Source organism: Molothrus aeneus, chromosome Z (assembly GCF_037042795.1).
Source record: "Molothrus aeneus isolate 106 chromosome Z, BPBGC_Maene_1.0, whole genome shotgun sequence".
Lineage (NCBI taxonomy): Eukaryota > Metazoa > Chordata > Aves > Passeriformes > Icteridae > Molothrus > Molothrus aeneus.
In genome coordinates, this window is record NC_089680.1 from 42,844,314 (window position 1) to 42,865,705 (window position 21,392).

At 40.0% G+C, this 21,392-nt stretch overlaps 1 protein-coding gene across 3 annotated transcripts in view; it reads right to left on the reverse strand.

Moving 5' to 3' along the window:
- LPAR1 (lysophosphatidic acid receptor 1) overlaps positions 1 to 21,392 on the reverse strand; it is a 72,648-nt gene that overhangs the window by 19,909 nt on the left and 31,347 nt on the right. For all 3 annotated transcript variants that reach the window (XM_066569200.1, XM_066569201.1, XM_066569202.1), the window contains one exon: positions 16,031 to 16,778. In XM_066569200.1, the coding sequence (XP_066425297.1) occupies positions 16,031 to 16,778 (748 nt within the window). The remainder of the gene's footprint in view (positions 1 to 16,030; positions 16,779 to 21,392) is intronic.

Genomic DNA, 21,392 nt, shown 5'->3' on the forward strand with positions numbered 1-21,392 from the left:
CTTTGCCCTTCAAAAGAATGAGCACTCAGTTTCCTTAGGCATCCTGTGACACCACAAGCATTTTACTGTCATTGGTGTTCTTGCTGTTGTATGCTATCCAAACCCTGATATTGTAATCTTGCTCATTAATTATCTATGAGCATGAGAATACATAGCCATGAACAGTCTGACCTACTGCAAATTTGTTGATTTCACAGTATTTCCAGTACATATTTTTCTGAAAACAAGCATTCACTAATTATATTTTTCGTTGTGTGTCCTCTTGTTTTTAATTGTATTTATTAGAGAAGGCTCATTCAAGTTTCACCACCTGGAAGTCCTTTAAGAATGCAGCATCAGTGGCTAAGTTACAGGTATGGGGCAAGTAACATGGTCTGTGCAGGACAGTTTTCACTCCCTGACACTTTAATCCACTTTTTGTGGAGCTCATGTGCGAAGCTGGCTGAGCACTCTGCAAAGCCTGCAGTGTTGGGATGCCACAGGAGTCTCTTGGGCTGGTGAGTTCCATGCCCCAGTGCACAAAATATCATCCTGGTTACAGTCCAGCCACCCTTCCCCCTTACTGACATGGCTTTTAGATGAACTTTGCTCTCCTCCCACCTGACCCATGGTTGGAGAAGCTTGCATCAGTCCCTGAACCATGGGGTTTTGTAAAACCCGAGGTGTGTGTGACTGGGGGAGGGAATGAATGAGAATGGGGAGAAGCAGTACTGCTGGACCCCTCTTACCCTCCCCAGACAGGAGAGTTTTGTTCCAGTAAGTTATAAACAGTGTTACTGTCTCAAATGGTACTGGATCTCATATTTTCTCTGTGGGCCAGGGGAGCTCCCTACAGATTAAAACTGCAACTGTTGAAGTTCACCTTTTGGATGTTCACTGGCTTTGATGTGTTCCATGTTTATGCAATTATGGCAGCATGTTACTGCAGATATGGCTGTATGTTTCATTCATAAAAGAAACAAACAAAAAACCAATAAAAAAGGCACCTGTAACTGACCCACAGCCTTCATCTCTTCCTTATTCTTCATGACAGACTAATTCCCATATCCATAAGGGTTACTTTGTGCAGGAGTTCAGGGCTGATGGGAAAGGGCTTAATGCAGAGATCTCCCAAGGTTCACTTGTGGCTGTAAAACACGGCTGCTAGCTGTGAAGTCTGAGCTTGAATGTTGCTGCAATGCAAGCTTTTTCTCAGTGGAAAATTCACATGTTCAGAGTAGACGATGCAGTGCACAGGCAAGAGCAAAATCATCAATAAGTAAAGAAATGAGTTGGTTAGCTGATTGCAGTAGACATTGTCAGGAGGCTTTGAGATAAGCAGTGAGATGATCATATACAGGGGTCACCATCTGAGCACTGTCCAAGAGCACAGAGAAAGGGAGAGGCAGAGGAGGCAATGCCAGCAAGAACAATGCATATCACTGCAACAGACACATGTAAAAGTTTATGGACACAACAAAAACTCGGTCTTTTCCAGAGAAATGTTGTGTTGTGTCAGCCAGATGGAAAGAGAAAAACCCAAGAGTTATTTTTTGTCAGAAGAGAGCCATTTCTAACTTGCCACCTCTCCATCTTTAACCCTACTGTCCTTTCTCAATGTATCCAGGCATGGTCAATGGGCTGTACACATCTCCTCACCCACAGGAACACCTATTGGGTCAGACTCGGCTATACTAAGTGTTTTACTAAGGGGAAATTCAGAAAGCTAGCTTATGTTGTCATCACACTTCTAGCACATATACTTCTCTCACAACTTAATGCATTTTTTGTCACCTGCATTATTTGTATGTTAAGTATTCAAGCATGCTTTCACAGAGAGTGTATTGATTATGAGCAATCCAAGAAGAACTCACATCTCTGTTGCTCATGAAATGATACTGTTTTGTACCTGCTGGTGAGTGCTATTGAATGCCACCAGACCTTTTTGTTCTGGCTGTGACGGTTCACTGGGCATGACTAGGCTTACAGTGTATTGCATGGTATTGTTCTACCTGTGAGTCTGTAATAGGAGTAGTGCTTATTGGACATTGCTGGATTTAGAGTGCTGCATTGCCTCTGCATTTCTGTTACTTAGTGTGGACTTGTCTATGACCCAGAATCTAAGCCCAGCCACCACCAGCCCCTTTGACATCTGAGGACCAGCTGGAACACAAAGGCGTTTATTTCCCTGTTAAATTTCTTTACTCTTCATGTGTCAGAAAGGTTTGCCTTACTCTTAATGTGACAGCACCACAGAAGTGTCTTTATCAGCTCTTGAGTGTTTTGAACTCCAAGCAAGTCCTAGAGCCAGAAGACACTGCCATGAAGACGGCAGTTGTGGTCACAGCAATAAGGGGTCTCCTTGAAAACCCTCATACCAAGGGCACAAACTGCAATATGCCTACACACCCTTTAATCAAAAAGGGTGAAAATATTCTAACACAAGTCCTCCATCTAAATTAAAGAACAATTCATACATGAACTGAGCTACTGAATCATTAAATATTTCCAGATATTTCTCTTGCTGATACCTCTCATGTTGGTTCATCAAATTTCCAAACCCACAGCTAGCCTAATAACTATTTTCACAGGTCTTAAAAAAGCTGGTAATGTGCCTCGTGTTTCCAATAACTCTGTGTTTCATTTTTCTGAGGCGTGAGAAATAGAGGTGTTTAAACAACAAAAAAGTACACTACCCATCTTCTAAGTATGTGGACTTCTCTCGTTTTTTTGAAAGCGGTCAGTCTGTGTCACAGAAGTGGAGGATATTGTTTCAAGATGTGGCAACAAACATCTCTTACTATCACAGACGTCAGCACACACAGAAGCCCTACCATAACACACTGCTGCAAAATGCTGCCTTCAAAATTACCTACATGCAGATATTTAGGCAATTCTATCAGGGTACTAGAGGACTAGAGGCTGTGCACTGTACTAACAGTACTTCCTGTTAAAAAAATCCAACTTAACTCTTTACAACAGAAGCTTTCTGCTTGGGCTGGTATTTTTACTTGTGCTTTCTGCTTTCTTACACACATCTGAGGAAACGCTCAGTGAAACTGCTGCATCTGTTAGACATTTATCTCTTCTGTTTGAAAGCAACTGCAGCAAAAAGAGGCAGTGAACCTAAATTTCAAATGAAAAGCATGTCAAGCTTCTCTAATAAAGGCAAGTATAACATTTTCTTTGTTATTTTGGGGGAAATCTGCATTCAACAGTGCAATATGCCACGAAGACATCCCATAAGAGACACTTTGCAAGATTCCCTCTACTGTAGGAGTCAAAGGTAATTCTTGGTAGCCTCTGGATGCAGAAGACACTCTGCAAACTCTGGGGTGAATTGTTTTAAAGTGAAGTGCATAAAGTACAAAGCTTATGAACACTTTGTGGTCAAGGTTTTAATGTGTTTCATCACTGGTTTCAAGGTCAAGGCCAGGTTTGAAATCTGGTTCATGTCCCTGCAAAGATTTCAACAGTACACGTGGAGAAATCCATGTGTTTATACAGACAAATGCAGAACTTGTGCTTCAGCCAGCTCTCTCAGCTCATTTTAAATGCAGGAGATTTTGGAATTTGAGGCACTGTTGTAGGCACTGCATGCTAGAAAATTGCTGCATCTCTGGGTGTACATGCCTCCCAGATGCAATTTCCTTATGAATCAAACCTTAACTGGCCATTATTTCTGGGCAATCCACTTTTTGAATTACTGATGATCAATGAAGTCCTGGACTTAGGAACTGAAAGTGCAAGACAACTACAAAAATGAAATGAAATAAAATAAAATGAAAAAATAATAATTAAAAAAAAATAATGTAAAATAATATAAAATAAAATAAAGTAAAATAAAATAAAATAAAATAAAATAAAATAAAATAAAATAAAATAAAATAAAATAAAATAAAATAAAATAAAATAAAATAGTATCTTTTTGATGTTGGGTTTCCCAGGGCACTGAGGAGAAGTTATAGCCCTGGAAAGTCATGTACCCTCTACACCTTTAACCAGAGGATGTGTCTCAGCCCCAGCTGGTTTCTCTGAACTCCTGTGGGATGCAGAGGGAGCTAGCTAAGGAAAAAACCCAACCCCTCTACCCCCAAAATCTCAGCAGCAGTAGTAAATTAACTTGTGCCTGGCCAGTGGCCAAAGACAGCAGGCTCTTTTGCATCCTGGTGCCCCCCTTTCTTGGATCAGCATAGTCAGGGAAGCTGGGAAGCAAATGGCTGCCTACCCAGCAGGCAAAGCATTCAGTACTCCTCCCACTGAGGTACTTCTCTCCTACAATCAAAGAGATAAATCAATCAGAGGCCTAAACGGTGAACTGCCAGGGTAAAAATGGAACAGATGGGCCTGCACAACCTGGTTCCAATAATTCAGGAAAAAACCCATTTGTTCTTTCTTCTAAGGGTAAATCTCTATATATGGGATATTTATGCCTACGATAGTGGTTTGCAGGAAGGTGGCTACATTTTATTTTCTGGAAATAGGCCTGGAATTGCTTTTCTATGCCATGCCACAAGCCAGGACAGTCTGGCAGCCCAATCCAGCTCTGAGGCATGTGATATGGGGCACCCCTTCTCCAGGACAGGGTGGTCTCTACTGTGAAGGCCCCAGAACATCCTTTGACAGCTCAGGCTCCCACAAATTACATTGGCAGTTAAGCTGGCTGTCAGAGGTGCTGCTCCTGCCTGCCAGCCAAATAGGGGCAAGGCAACACTGAGAAATAAAGAGAGCAGAAGAGATGGGAACAGAGGGAAAGGAGAGGCAGGAGTATATGAATAATAATAAAAAAAATAAATAAAAGGAAAATCTCAAGGGAAACAGCATCAATCAGTACTGTGTTCTCTGGAATGTGCTTAAAAGCTAGTATTTCTGGAGTGCATATGGCTTTATCCACACCTCTCGCCCTCCTTGCTGGGGCCAGGCCAGTGTACCTGAACGCCTTCTGCTTTATCACAGGACTACACATGGTGAGTGCAGCACTCAGGTATTTGATGGCTGAATTGGCTGAAAGTTCTTCTAAAGAATGCTACATTACTTATTTCAAACTAAGTACTTTGCTTACTTAAATTGATCCCTCTTCCCCATAGAGTGAACCAAGCCAAGCTTTTCTGCTGGAAAGACAGATACCCACACAATTCATCTTGTGCAGAACTCTAGCTAAATAGGCAAGGATCAGATGCAGATCACCCTCAATGAAGGACCATTTTCAGCCCCTATGGTTTACAGGGGCATTACAGTCTATTAACCAATATGCATTCATTTCACCTTTTCTTTCTGTGTGTGTGGGTAACAACAATAGGAAAGAAGTTATGCTACAATATACTCAGATATTACACTGTCCTTGCTGAAGGGGGGTAAATACAAAATGCAACTGGAAGGCCAGACGTGCTCACAAGGCTGAGTATCAGACAGCAAGCAGGCTGCTAGCAATGATCCCTGGGCACCCAGCACCTTTAGAGCTATGTCTCCCAACATGGCATCTATCCATTTTCAATTTTAGTCTACAGAAAAAGTACCAACCATTCTACAAAACCACAATAGTTTTACACAATATTTTTTTACTTTCTATATACTAAACTTTTGCTTAGAAAATTCATCTCTAAATTACTCTCTGTACTTTTCTAGAAAAGTAAAAAATGAGCACCTTAAAGCAACTTAAAACAAGGAAGATGAGAATTATCAATGCCATGTGTCAGAACAAGTTCTTTCTAAGGTTATATCAATACCAGAAGATGTGAAACAGTTCCTTTAAAACTGCTTTTAGAAGAACAAGAAAAGTACTGAATCCAGGAGAGCTTGGCAGCCTTTCCTCCTTTTAACAGCTAAATCCCCTCCCTTTTCTTCAGGAGATGACTTCTTTAATGAAGGAAGGTATTTCAAAAATCTTAACTGTTCTCGCATATCTATGGTTATATTAACAAACTTGTAATCAGATACCAAGTACTTTATTAAAACAGAAAGACCCAGGCAGATAGCTCTTACTCAAACACAAAAAATGCAACAGAATTACTCTTTCACTTCTCTCAAACACGTCTCAACCTTTTTTCTTTATAGTAACCTCACAGTCTTTTAATGCCAACATCAAGGAATTAATTACTTCAACCTCTGCAGCACACAAGAGGCTACTCTCCTACCAGCAGCAGATGGCCACCCCCATGGCAGATATGTCTGGGGCAGTTTTACAGACCAAGTTCTCACTTTTCCAGTTGCAAAACTTTACATCACCCTATCCACAAACTTCAAAGCGCTCATCCCTGTTCAAATTCCTCCTGTTTGCTAGTGGGTTTGGAAATAAAGGATTTTCACTTAGAGCAATTCCCTTTGCTCCAGTACGTCACTAAGTAGCGCAGACTGATGGACAACACCAGAGCATGCAAATTAAATACCTCAGATTAACAAATGATGTCATAGCTTCCAAAGTCTCATCACCTTCCATATAAACTCTGAGCCCTTGCTGTCCTCTAGGCATTGATGGGAGAGGATATGTGTCCAGCAGTGGACCTGCCACACTACACAAGCAGCACGCTTGGACATAATATCACCATTTGTCCACATGGATAGAGGAAAATTAACTTCAGAGACATTATCTTATGCTGAGGAAGTGTGACACAAAGTTTTCCCAAACAAGAACTACAGAAAGGACGGGGATCTTCTGCTGTGATTGTTGCTTCCAGCTTTAAAGAAGGGTACCAAATGTGTAAGTGTTTGAGAGAAACTTATGGTGGACCAGCTGGGAAAAAAAAAAAAAAAGGAAGGAAAAAATCCTAAAAATATCTTTGAAAGAAAAAAAAGAAAGTAAAAGTAGCCCATCAATGAGCTCAGTGACAGCATCCCCATGAGCAGGAAACATGCAAAGAGGAAGCTGTTCTGCTGCCACCAGAAGAACTCAATCATATAATCCTTCCATATTCAGATTCTAAATATCTTTAATTTAAAAAAATGCAGAAACTAAGCCTTTTTGATAAACATTTTTTATGCTGAGGCTAGAAGGATAGAACCATGGCTGCTGTCTGAAAGCTATCAATCATTGCTGACCATTTCCCACTGCACTGACTGGCTGCTGTACCTCAAATGTCTCAGCAAGTTTTGTCAGCAGCAGTAACTCTGTGATTTGATGTTAAGAGCCATAGTTTCACTGAAACTCTAAAGGCAAAAGTAATATTGAAAATTGAAATTGAAATTTGATATTGAAAATTGTTTTTCTTCTGTTTTCACAGATAATCCCAGAAAAAACAAGCCTAGAATACTTAATCATACTGCTCATATGCAATGAAGCAATGCAGAAGGAGGACCACTGCTTCTCTTGCACAAAACAGTCTGTTGTTGTCAGTGCTTTCTTTCCACTGGTGGAAACAAACAAGAGTTCAGTGCCTCATTGAATGCAGTTTTACATTGAGACTAGTTAACAGCTGGCATTTTTGTTCACAAAATTTCTGAAGCTGAGGTCTAGCTGTAAATTAGCACTTAGCACTTGGATGGTGTGCTGAACCACGGGAAAGACAAATGGTATCACAAAGGTGAAAACAGAAGCCAGTGGGTGGACAAGGACCTTACCCCATACCTTCAGACTGCAAATGCTTTCCTTTAGGAGTTGCCAAAGATATATCAGTTTTAGCTGAGGGGGCAAGAAATATAATCTGGAAGGTCCATGAACAAAATAAGCAAAACATTTAGAAGAAAATTTTCCATGCAACCATGTGCTTTCTAGAGGACAAAAATGTTATTTTGTGAGCAGCCATTTTGTAAAAGCACTGTTGTTGCCTTTTCTAAAGAAAGGACGGGTTCCCATCTTCTCTTCCAAAAAATTCAAAATTCTCAAATTTTGAGAGATCAGCAGGACTTGGCCATGTGCTGGCATTTCACTGTAAGCCTTCTTGTACATGCTGATTTTCAAAATTCTTGGTAACAATTTCTGACCTGGGTATTCAGCAAAGTTTACCAAGGCCTCTGTTTTAGGGCAAATGTCCCACAAAACATGCCCATCTGCATTGTTTTGCAGAAGCCCAGGTTGATGATTCCTAACTCATGGATGGAGCACTGCTAAGTGGAGTCTGATATCAGAGCAAGATAGGTTACCAATTAATTTTTGATTTTGGTGTGGATTTTCAGTAAGTGAATATCACTTCTTAGTCAGCATTTTGTTATTTTACCTGGATCCAAGTGAAAAGTCTTGGATTCTACTTTTCAAGGTCAAGGTGTGATTTCCAAATCCTATTATCAAATTAAAGGAAAATACAAATCAATTCTCAGGGCCTGTTGAGAAATATACCTACTTTTGCCATTGCAATTATTTTTTAGAAGCTTCTTGGTAAAGGTCAAAACCTATGCAAGCAAGAAGAATCAGTTTTTTGTTTATAATTTTTTTAAAATCAAAATGTGAAGTGTAAGAACTACTTAAGGCTTACTCCTTTCTGGCCATTCCTGGAAAAATGAAGAGATCTTTCATCTGCCCTTTAAATTTATTTTTTCCCTGAAAAGGTAATAAATTATACTGAAGTCAGGGGAAAGACTTTTGTTAAACAAGGCCTCATTTTCATCATACTTAAAAGAATGTATTTACTAGAGACATTTTTCCCTCTCAAGAATAAAATAAAATAAAACCACATTCCTGTCTTGGGAAATGATGGAGGGTCCTCAAAGTGCATTTTCAAAGGATTTTGAATGAAAATAAATAATTCTGATTCTTAGCTGAAGGGGGAAAGAAGGAGAAAACTTCTAAATGGACTCCCCAGGGCAAAGCATTGAATGCTGTAGGGATACCTGGAATACTTTAGAGAAAAGACATTCACCAGGGATGTATCAGCTTTAACTGAGAGAGTCAGTGAAGAAATAAAACAAAACATTTACAGTGAGACTTCCCACACATCCAGCCGTACTCTGGGTTCGGTGAAAGTTGCCTGAATAGAAGGCATCAGTAACTTCTGCTTCATCAAGTGGAGCTTGCATGGGCTTGTTTTGGAAAAGAAAACTACTTATGAAGTTTCTCACACAAACAAACTGACCTCACTCTAATTTCCAGATCCTGTGCTTCCTTATTATTTTTCCTTTCAGCATTCTCACCAGCCAGCCAGTAACAGGAAGACTTTGGCTTGGGACTACTAGAAAAAATTCAAGAAGATCCACCAGAATTCATTTGCTGGACTATAAATGACAATAAAAATGATTAGTGACTGACATTTTGAGACAGAGCACACACTTCTGTACTGCTTCTACCAGCAGCATGAAATATATCAAGCAATCAAGAAAAATCCTACAAAGGGTGTTAAATTTAAAACACACTACAATCACTGCATAATCACGTACATATTGTACATAGATCCTTGGCAAGTTTTCATGCCTCCACTATTTTAACTGGAAAAGAATACCTAATGGAGTTTTAACAATTCTTTGTGAAAATTTCTCTTCCTGTTAGAAAACAGTGCTAGACCTGTCTAATATAGTGATCAAGCTGTATTTATCAAGAAAATAGAAAACAGATATTTACATTTACAAACATAAAAATATTAGTACACTTGTTATGAATCACTGACTAAGAGTTAAAGTTCTTGTTATCAAATCACAATGATTTCACAATTAAACCTTCTAACAAATATGAATGAATACATTTTATCCCCCTTCATCTACTGGCAAATTGTAAGTACACTGTTACTTAAGTCAATACTAAAATGTCATTAAGATGCACAGGGGAAATAAAAAAATACAACAACAAAACCAAAAAGATAATACATAATTCACAGTAAGTGGAAATGGCAAGGCCTGGAAACCATGGATTCTCTAAACTGCATGTTTTTTCCCTCAAGGAGGCTTTTGAGCAGCAATCAGAACTATTCCTAAGGCCAGAGGGAGAAGAGGGAGAAGAGGGGGAAGAGGGGGAAGAGTGAAAAATCCAAGTCATCCAAAATCCAGTAGGATAGATAAGGTGTGCTAAAATAATAATTTTAATCAAGATTTCACTTTTTCATGCAAATATTTGATGATACAGCTTGAAAGTACTGCTGTCACACTGCATCTCTGAAAGCATGTTACAAACCTTTGCTCTCCATACTATGAAACAAGATTTTATCCTTTAAACTTATGAGCCCTCCATTTAGGCTACAGTCATGGGCAACAATTTCCCAGATTACTTGATTGTAGGGTTAAATTCACAGTATATGCACATTTAAAATATACTGATCTAAAAACACTGGGACTGCACATAACTGCAACCTCTATGCTAGAACAGAAATTCATTGATGCTTAGACTTGTATTGTCTGCACCAACTACAGAGTTTATTGCCCTGTTTTTCTGTCAGGATTAAATCAATACACAAGTGACATTTCTGTGGCGCAGGGGTCAGGCAGGGTTGGTGACTCTGAACTGGCCCCCTGTGCAGACCACAGGGTAACACAGTATTTATGGCTTCACATTGCACCACTTCCAGACAAGAACCCTTGAAAAATGCTGCTCTCATCTGAACTTCAGCATGATGTTACTGCCCAGCCCAACTCTCTATGAAAAATGTAATAATTACAAAGAAAAACACCTGACTGGATGCTGCTCTTCTCCCCACAAGGCCACTGCTACCTGGTCGAAGGACATCTCCAAGCTAAGACAACATCCTCAATTTCAGTCATCTCAGGAAAAATGCTGCTGCAAAGCTCATCTCTCCCAACAGCAGTAGGACTCCTCAAGGAGGAGGTAAATAGGTGAAGTTGTCCTCTTACAGTCACTGGGCTCAGAGTTAAACCCTGGCTTCTCCAAAAGATCATCTTTTAAGCTGCGCTGTGCAAAGAGGGCTGATGCTTCCTGTGGCCCACAGGAATAATGTTCTACAGGCAGGAAGGTCTGTCAAAGTTTGAGAGATGCCATAACCAAGCTCTGTCTAGATATGATCATCTTCATCTCAGTCCAGGACCACAGCCTTGGTAACTGATGAAATGTATTTCATATTGTTCAAGCCTTAAGGCCAACAAAGATAAACCATTCCAGTTAATTACTTGACTGAGGCTGCATGAGGGATATGGAAACAAAGACATGCCTCTGTCACGACACCATGTGCTGTCAGTCAGGTTGTAGCATTATTTCATAGTCTTTTTATATTTTACTGATAATCAAGTGCTTTTAGTGCATGAGAAGGAAAAGGAAGTGAAAATGCAGACTGCCTGTCAAAACAACCATTCCGAAAAGTAAAGTTATCAATAATGTACTTTATTTTCTTCAATGGTGTAGCTACAGTATATGTGAATGCTCATGTGCATTAACAGTTTGTTTTTGTTTTTTTTTTTTGTTTGTTTTCCACTCACATTTGGTACCTAGATGTGAAAGAAAAGCTAGAAAAGTTCAAAAATAAGTCTCGTGCAATTCATAACTGCTGCAGAGAGGGCAGGAAAAAAGCTGTTGCTGAGCAGTTCTACCCTTCCAGATGTTTATACTGAACTTCCAGATGTTTTTCTTACATTTATTTCTTCATTATAATAAGTAAAGGACTGTCTTCAAACACTGTGAGACTCCTTTAAATCAAAATTTATACAAACTCAGAGTTTATACAAAAAGAACCTTCAGCTTTTTTATCTGTGCCCACATTAATGTCCCAATATTACAGAGTAAACCACATTTCTGCAAACAAAGGGGATGATTCTACAGGCAGGAAGGTCCTAAGTGTCTTTTTACTTCCCAGGAACATAAAGGGTAAACAATTCTGATTTCATTGTTTGGTCTCCCTACATCCTGGGGGCTAGCTGTGGTTCTTGGCTCAACAGGCATGCCTAATTTTGGCCAAACAACATTGAGAGCTCACCCAACATCGAAAGTTAATCATCAGGATTAGTAAAATACAAATAAGGATTGTTGGTATCGTGCTTATTTGAAATTCAGTTATAAACCCTCAGTATCACAATCTCACAGTCTAAATTCTAAATAGAGACAAATGCCCAAATATGCATATGGAGGTATATGGCAGAGTTATCCACACTGTAAAAATGAGAGGTGACAAATTAGGATGGATATTTAATCAGCATTTAGGTAGGAGAAATAAAGACTAACTTTTCAACAGCAACATTCTAAGCCAGTACTTCTCTAGAAATGCAGGTATGCACCTGAAAACTTCAGAAAGACCCTAGCCTTTCACGACTGATTCAAAGCCAAGGAAATCCAGACCAGAGCTAGTTTATCTAGGCCTGGGCTCTGAAATCCTTAAGTTGGTGCTTTCACTATTTCTTAAAACAATAGTTAGATATTGTCATCCATTTTTGGGCCAAACTGGCCCCGACAAATGCTTTCAGAGTCTATGATCCCAGCAGAAAAACAGTTTAGCTTTGTCTTTAAATGTAACATGAGAAAAAGTGGAGAACAGAAGAGAGGATGCCAAGTTTCAGCTGATGTATCTGCTCAGTTTCTGCCAGTTCCCTGATTGCTCATTTAAAGGGAACACATGGTGGTGGTGAAAGGCAAAGTGTCACTGAGCTGCAAGCCAAACCAGACATGATTTTATGGCTGTGTGCAGTACACAGATCAGTTCTTCCTTAGTTCCAATGCAAAGGAAAGGCATGGTTTAGAGAAAGAGCTTTATGTTCCTTGTTACTTTTGAAAGATTTCAAAAGCAGCCTTGTTAAAAGAAAAAAGAGCTCAGCTATGAAATCACTTCCTTCTGTTTAAACTATTTCACTCAAGGAAAAAAACAAGAGGGCATGAAAAAAAAATAAAAATCTGTTCTCTGCTTTTGACTTGTTGCTAGGACTCAGCATCCCACCCGCTCTGTGGGATGACGCAGTGTGCCAGATCCCGACCGCTCCAGTCAGTGCGTCAAGCGGCCATAGCCCTCCCCACACAATCACCCTCTTGTCAGAGGCAGCTGGCACCCTCCCTGCACATGCTGACAGCATCACTGCCTGGAGGACTGTACCCCTTTGGGGCAGCTCTTCTCCTGTTGGAGCAAGGCAGCAAGGCATGAAGAGGGCAGGCCGTGTTAGGCAGCTAACAAACAAGAAGCTCTTGTGTTATTCCCTCCCCCTCCTGCCTCCCAAACACAGTGAGAATGCAGGCAGGGGAAAAGATGCTCTTCTGCTTGCAGCAGCAGCAGCAGCATGGCTTTGCCTGGGAGTAAGCAGGACAAGTCCAGGACACCCGTTTATGGAAGTTTAAAAGTCAAATGAACAGTTCACTGCTGCCCAATTCACAATGGGGTTACTTATGGCTAAGCAGCATTTTAACAAAGATTCTAAAATGAGGAATGGTTTGCCTCCCTCTGCCAATGCTCACAGGGTTACCCAGAGCCCCAGTTCTGTTTTCCTTTCAATCCCAGGGCACCCTCCCTCTCCTCCAGAATGAATTGTCTTCTCTTGTGTAAAGCAAGCTGACACAAACCAGCTCCCTTCCCCACTCAACTGTGGGGAAGGAGAGGAGGGAGGAGCATCTTCAGAATAAACTACTCTCCTTCCTAGCTTCACTTCCTGCAAAAAGTTGGTTTCTGCCTCAAACCTCATTGCTCAATGTATTGAGCAATGTATTATTACTCTGATCTGCACCGTTAAGAAAGGCAGGGATTCTTTTCCTGCATGTTTTTGAGGTTCACTGATGTAGAAAAAGCCAGATAACATGAGATAAATGTTCAGCAAATTGCTCCATGCAGACTAACACACTCACCTTTTCTGCCCTTCCCAAAGCTCCAGTAGATAAACATGAAGCACTACCTTTTCAAGAAGGCACTCAGGATGTATGACCCTTGAAATTAAATCTTCTGCTTAAGAAAACTTTAAGCCAGACTTACAAGTAGACTGTAAACAGTGATAGAGCATCACCAGACCTGCCTGATCAACATGCTGACCACACTATTTGCTTGAGAGATACCTGCTGATATCTGTGATATCTGTTGCCCAGAAGTCCTTTGAAGTGAAGCTTAGCTTTTCTTCTTTAGAACCACAAAACAATCCTCCCCTGAAGTGCAAATTCAGCAATATGGGATGATACTCCCAGGTGATGGCAACTAATGAAAATTTCTCATGGTGTACATAGCAGTCTGGTAACACCTTGATGCACAAATATTTAACTCCCTCAAAGTCTCTGTGGTTACTCCAAAGCCTAACTCTTGACTTCAGTCTATTCTTTATTTATTTATTTCTTAAATTAAAAGAATTTACTCAGCAAACCCACAGCTGTTTCCCAACCATCTTTATTTTGCAACTGTGCCTCCCAGGTGGTAAGGAGGTGAAAGCACTGCTGCTTCTTTACACTACAGGCCTATGACTGACCTCCTCTAGCTTTCCTCTAGAAACCACATTGCTTAGGGAAAAAACCAAACCGAACCAAACCCCAAACTCTTTGCAAAATAATACCAAGGTGGGAGCTGCAAAAATGATAAAGAGTGTCTACAAGCACTTTTGTTTCCTTTGAACAGATTCAATAAAATAGTAAGTTACTTAATAAAATAATAAGTTATTTAATAAAATAACTTATTAATCCCATACATGCTTGGGATTAGCTGACATTTGCCATTTATTCAGTGACTGCTTACTGCTACAACTCCACATTGCATTGATAGAAATGCCTACTATTTTCCATCCACCTTTTTTAGTAGGTGTTTTTGGGGTCTTTTGCCTTATTTTTTTTTTTTTTTTTAAGTCTGAGCCAGTCTTTCACCTCATAGGAAATACTGTATGAACAATAATGTCTTCAGGAAGGAAAACAAAGAGCTATTTCCTAAAAGAGGACTGCAACCCCCAAATTTTCTTGGTATTCTTAAGCTCATCTTTCATTCTGCCATAAGAATCATGGAGATGGGAAAGGACAGATTTTTGAACCAACTGGAGGTCAGGAGAGGTTTCACCAACCACTACAGTCTCCCTTGGAAAACTCATATAAGTTCCTTCCTTGAAGAGAAGAGCGGGACATGAAGGAATACATCTTATCAATGGTTTAGCAGGTTAGTTAACTGCACAATTCATATTCTGGTTAGAAAGCAAATTACTAGGTCAGAGTACAACATGTAAATTCTTGAACTAAAAAGTGAGTTGACACAGTGACTCACACCCAATCTCTGCCACCATTCTGCTACGTTTGTGATAGAAAGATCAAGTCACAGCATAAACCTATGGGAATCATAATGTCAAGGAGAGAAATGAGGCTAAGTTTTGGGTTTTGTGGACTGCATAACAATTGCATTTATGAACTGTTAGGGCAACCATCTGATGCAACAGGATACTGGGATACCTGGAGACACATGTACTGTACTGGGAGACCTAATAGGTGAGAACACATATTGGGACAAGGAGACAACCTGCACAATCACTATCATCTGCAGGAACAAAGAACAGAACAAACAGCAAAGAAGATCAACAGGAAATGGTACTCAGCCTTTAGGCTGTGCTTCTGCATAAGGAAACTGGGAGCCCTAGACAAAACCCTAGTAAAACTATACACAAAATTACAATAACCTCCTGAATCCAAAATGTGTTATGGTATTTCCCTCATGCCAAACACTGAAGCCTACGCACCTCCTGAGCAGTGTGCTGAACACCAGTATCTCACATGCTACCTTCCTGTAATAGCAAATGCACCAAACACTATAGGACTGGGTACATGCAGTCCTGCTTAACACACAATCTTTTTGTGAATAGCCTGTAGCTCCTGAGGTGTTCCATATACTGGAATTTCATATGAATACACACAACACCTTTTTTGGTGGCAAAAAGGAGACAACAGATATTTCAGTGGAATACCAAGCCTTCCCTGTACTACTTTAAGTTGGAAGCCATTGGCATCTTCAAAGGCAAAAGGACAAACATTATGTAATAGGTTGCTACAAAAGGTTTTAAACATGTGCTGCTGCAAAAAACCACCACATTACATTTTCACTGGTTTCATGTTACAGGGCTGAGTGACCATGTCACATCAACTTCCATAAATAAGCTTGATAGTCCTAGTGGTCACAGTAGTGAACTCTGGGTGTCCTTATTGTCTGCACCTCTTCCAGTGTCTTCCAAATTCTGCTGACTCCCAGGAGCTGAGCATGCATTACTGAAATCACCTGATAAGAAACAGAGCAGGGAGAACAGGGTGGGCAAAGTAGGCACTTACCAAGCACAATGACCACAGTCTTCAGGAGGCTCATCATGGTGTCCCGATTCCTGCGAGGTCCAGAACTGTGCCTGGACATTCTCATAGTCCTTTGGCGAACGTACCCAAAGATGTGAGCATATAGGACCACCATGACCACAAAAGTGACCAGGTTGAAAATAGCCCAGAAGACCAGGTAGGAGTCACTATAGAGCGGTGCCATGTTGGAGCAGTGGGTGATATCACAAATGCAGTTCCATCCGACACTCGGGATGGCCCCCATGACGATGGCCATAGTCCAGATAACAACAATGACAACGACCACCCGGCGGTTGCTCATCCGAGTGTGCAGCTGCATTCGGAAAACCGTAATGTGCCGCTCAATGGCAATGGCCAACAAGTTGGCTACAGAGGCTGTCAGACTGGTATCAATGAGACCCTGACGGAGAAGCCAGGTGCTTACAGTCAGTCTTCTAGTGTTGGGTCCTGTGTTGAACATTAAGTAAAAGTAGGCCAGCCCTGCAAAAAAGTCCGCAGCAGCTAAGTTGGCCATTAAGTAATAAATAGGAAAGTGGAATCGGCGATTGACATAAATAGCCACCATAACCAAGAGGTTGGCCAGCATTATGAAGATGCAGACGGTAATCCCCAGTCCCATTACAAGCTTGCTGACAGTGTTCCATTCAGTGGCTAGATATTTTCCACTTCGGTTATAAAAGAAGGCAATGGTTTCATTGTAGTAGCACTGTGGTTCACTCATGGCTGTGGACTGAAAGAAGAGAGAAAAAAAAGAGAGAGAAAAAAAAATCCAGATGACATCAGAGCTGAGAACATGATTGCCTTCATGGCTAAGACATACACAAAGAGCTGGGAGGGGGACAGGAAAGGAACATGCCTCAGAACAAATAAATTGTTGCAGACTACATGGTATTCCACAACTCACAAACAATTGCTCTGAGGAATCTAGTAACAGCAACCAGATTAGAAACAACCAGAAATGGTTCCATCTGCTCTGGGAGCCAGCATGATTTCTGATGTAGTTGTAAATTGCATAGAAAAAGAGCTTCTGGCCAAGCAGTTCTGCAGAGAGATTCAGTTAAAGGCATGCAATTCATAATTAAGAAAAATTAACTCTGCTAAACACCTTATTTATGTTATCAGTGCACAGAACTGTTGTTTGATTGTAGTGGAAGAATAGTTCTTCAAAGAGGAGGAAATATGCATTACGTTCCCAAGTAGGTTTTAACTCATTCCATTTCCCATCATGGGTATTCCTTCTTGTCCCATCTTAAAATGTGGGAAGAGCACCCTAAATAACGATTGTCAGTATGTTCTGAGACCGTGAATTACAAGGGATAATGTATGTCCGTAAAAAGTGCTTTTATGAACAGTAAAGGAAGCATGACATAGCATTTCTATGAGCACCAGCCACGTTTCTAGAAATGGTTTGAAATACACAATGCTTTTAAATATAACCCACCAGAACTGACTTATTCCAATTTGAAATAGGAGTAAGCCAAGAAATAAGAAAAGTAGTATTTGGCTTAACTAGTGTTAAAAGCATTCACCCTTATTTCCTGCAATAACTATTGTTGTGGCTATGTCAGAGAACACATGATTAATTTTTTTTGCAGAGTACTCTGCTGAGAACGGCAAGGGGAGCAACAAACCAGCCCATATTCCACACTGGAATGTGGAAGTTTTGGATAAAACTGTTGGCTTATAAGAAAATGTCTAATGAGTTTCCTTTTCCAGTTCCATTTAATTTCTGAAGGTGCAATTCCCAAAAGGCAAACCTTAGGAAAAGAAACCCCTCTGAATAAAATCTGGTTTCTTGTTTAGCATGGGTAAACAGCAAATATGTAAAAATAATAATTAAAAAAAATCAAACCAAGAAACACATGTCAAAAAAGTCTTTTTCTATATACGATCTGCCTTTGCCTCTCTGCTTTTATTGCTCTGGAACTCTATTGACTAAACTTGAATTTTTACAAAAACAGGACCAGTTTTAGTAATGCAGGTAAGAAGCCAAATCAAGGAACAGATCAACAACACTAAAAGATGGCAATTTCTTCCCATTAAAACATACAAAGTTAACCATAGGTTTTGGACAGCTCCAGTTACTCTGCAGGAAGTCTTACAGCCAACCTAACCTTCTTGTTGAAAACAAAAACATACAGAATTGGGAAACAGAATTCATAGCTTGACTGAAGTGAAAATAGTATCTGATAAAGATCTCCTTAGAATTACCCAAAACTGTTTATCTTTCTTTTCATTTCTACATTTGTCAATGCAATTAAGCCAATTCCAATAAAGCAATATACAAAACTTTCCACCTATATCCCAAATGGACTACATGACGTTTAAATTTATGTTAAAGAAAAAAGGTCTTTTAAGAAAGATTTTACCTCCAGCCTAAACATTGACCAGAAACATTTGCAGTCCCAGGATAATAAAAAGTTAGAGTAAATAGTATTTCTCAGCCAGTGAGTATAATACCTTTATTGCTCCTCTAGGATACATCAACCCTTGGGTTTGAAGCCTTTTAGCCTTAATTATTTAAGAAATTTTGAAAGTTCTCATGTAGGATCTGTTGCATATATAAAAAAAAAATTATTATAAGGGATGTTTAACAAAAGGAGACCTAGCTACAAGACATCTGGCTTTAATTCTTTGGTTAAAGACCTTGTAGTAATAACAGGTCAAGTATAAGAACCCTTGAGGGAGAGAGGAAGTAATATGAATGAATTAGTGGCCCTTATAAAAGCTTGCCAACATCTGCATTAATTATGTAATGCACAGGATTTTTAGTCTCTGTAGGGATATCTGGATGCAGGATCTAGTGGACACTTGTGATCTTGAATAAATTCTCTTTGCCTGTGTATTTGTCACTCTGTTTTTTTCCTTCAGATGTCTGCTGCCCATATGTAATGATTCCTGCTTCACTGTTGCTCCTATGGAAAGAGGCGTGCTACACCTGGAAAAACATGAATTTTTAATTCAAAAATTTAAAATGTGGCCAGTATTATGCTTTTTATTTTCTTTTTCCTTCTTTTTTTCTTTGTAGTTTTGTTTTGCACATGGGCTTAAAATGTGAATTATTCCCTGATTGTGCAATGTTCTCCCCTACTTTTTAGTTTGAAATCTGAAACAAAGTATGACAAAAAATATGACTTAATCATGAAATGCCAAGCCAAGGTGGAATGAACATGGACACATAAGGGTATGTAAAATGCTACAGAGCCAGACTTGTTCAATTTAAAACTATGACAGCACTTGAGCAATCTCAGAGAAGTTAGCATGAGGCTCACTTGCTGCCTCTCTCATTTTGAAGACAGAAAAACAAAATGCTGTGTTCATGTAAGGGATTTTGGAGAAGCTTTGTTTTTAAGGCATTCTAATCTAAAATCTAGGATCTCCTGTAAAAGTAATCTTTTTGTGCCCTGCACCCCCCACCCCCCCAAGGGGAAGAAGAGAAGAAGATGAGACAGTTTGCTAGCAAAAATTCCAGCAGGGGACTTCCAGATTATCAGCTTTCTTGGATGCCACTGTATATCTTAAAGGAAGGTTTTGACCTCTCAGGTCACAAACATAAAAATCCCAAGGCATCACATTTAGCTGTGATACTGACTGGAAAGGCTCAAGCAGGAGAGAAATGCACTATATCCCTCAGTATTCAAAGTGTTAACATACCACAAAGGCATATCCAAGCAGGCAGACCCCATCTCCTCTCCTGCCCCTGCAGGAAAAGGGGCAGGGAAGTTTATATTTTAATTTCCTGAAGTTTCACTCAGTGTGTTTCACTGCCTGTGTAAGCCAGATGTGTGGTGCCCGGAGATTTACCTCATCCATTCAGTATATCTCAACAGAAGTTTAAAACAAACTGAGCTGCAAATTGTCCATGTTAACTAAACCTCTAGGATGAATCTGTGGAAGAAGTAAACATTGAGTTATAAACCAACAAGACAGATAAAGAAAAATAGAGTAAAAGCAGGCTAAAAGCGAAGTCTCCTCTTGCTGTATGAAAATGACCCAAGACACATTTGTCCCAAATCAAAGAAGAAGAAAATGTACTTTTCTTTGGAAAATGGAATTCAATCTCTTAATATCATGAGACATAGTTATAACCACAGCACAGTGCACACAAACCAGGGAATTTGGGACCAGGACTTAATAAATAAAAGTCACTCTTCTTCAGCAATGAGTCATTCAATTCACCTTGGCACTGGCCTTTTCAGGCATTATTTGCCTGGTTGTCTTCTCTCCTCTGGTTATATGGTATCACACCACAGGGGTGCCAGTGGGAACACTGGGAAGAAGAGTCCATGTAAGCTTTCCCATGTTTTGTGCCTGATTCATCTTGCTTCTGTGCCACCTCTGCATCACACCCCAAAGAACAGGATGAGGATTTGGATCCACAATAGCCTGACCACTGGATGTCCTTGGGAGAGCAGCCCATTACTACCTGCGCCTCCTGGGGCAGAGACAGCAGTGGAGAACACACAGCCTGCCTGGAGCAGAAGGGGAGAGGGGATCTCTGCATCCTGCCAGCTCCATAGTGAGTGACAGCTCACCTAGTGAGGGCTGCTCACCTGGTAAGGTGTATGGAGAGATGCTTGGGGTGGAAAACAAACATCAAAAAGTTTTCAAATACCATTGACTGATCCTGCCTAAAAAAAGCATTAATTAGCATGAGGTGCCGGAGGGGAAGATGATCAGTTTACAAACCCCTCTGCAGTCTCAGAGGTTGAGAGTTCCTTGATCCACAAAACAAAAAAAGGCAGGTTACTGTCTCCCCACCCCCAGTACCCATGGGTGCACCTATTTCTTGTTGAGAGAAGCAGAGTGGAACATTCTTAGAATACTAAGGTATGACTTTTACAGCACTTTTCAAACTTGTAAGCCACAAATAAAGAATCCATATCCAGGAAATCTCTTAAAAATATCTTAACCCTAGACCCTCTAAACACACTCTGCTCCTCTCTTTTTTGTCTTTTGCTGAATTCTGAACCCAGAACACAGAGGAGATGAAAAACAATTTTTCTAATATTGTTGTGGTAAACTAAGACTAAAAAACCATAATAACTCTCTTATATCTTTACTTTTTGAGAAGCAGTGAATGGAAATCAGTATCCCTGCTTTCAGCTTGTGTAAATATCTTAAGGTTACCAACATATTGAAAGGGGTCAAGCTGAAAAACTTCAGGGAACTACCAACTTCAAAATCCCCAAAGAAGGGTAAAAATAAGAATGTCTTTAAAATAAGGACAAGCAAGTAAGTATAGGCATAATTGAATCAATATGTAAATACTTCATCAACCCACAACTGCTAAACATGGGGTTTATGAAAGTAAAGTTGCAACAGATGAGGAAAAAAATCCAAT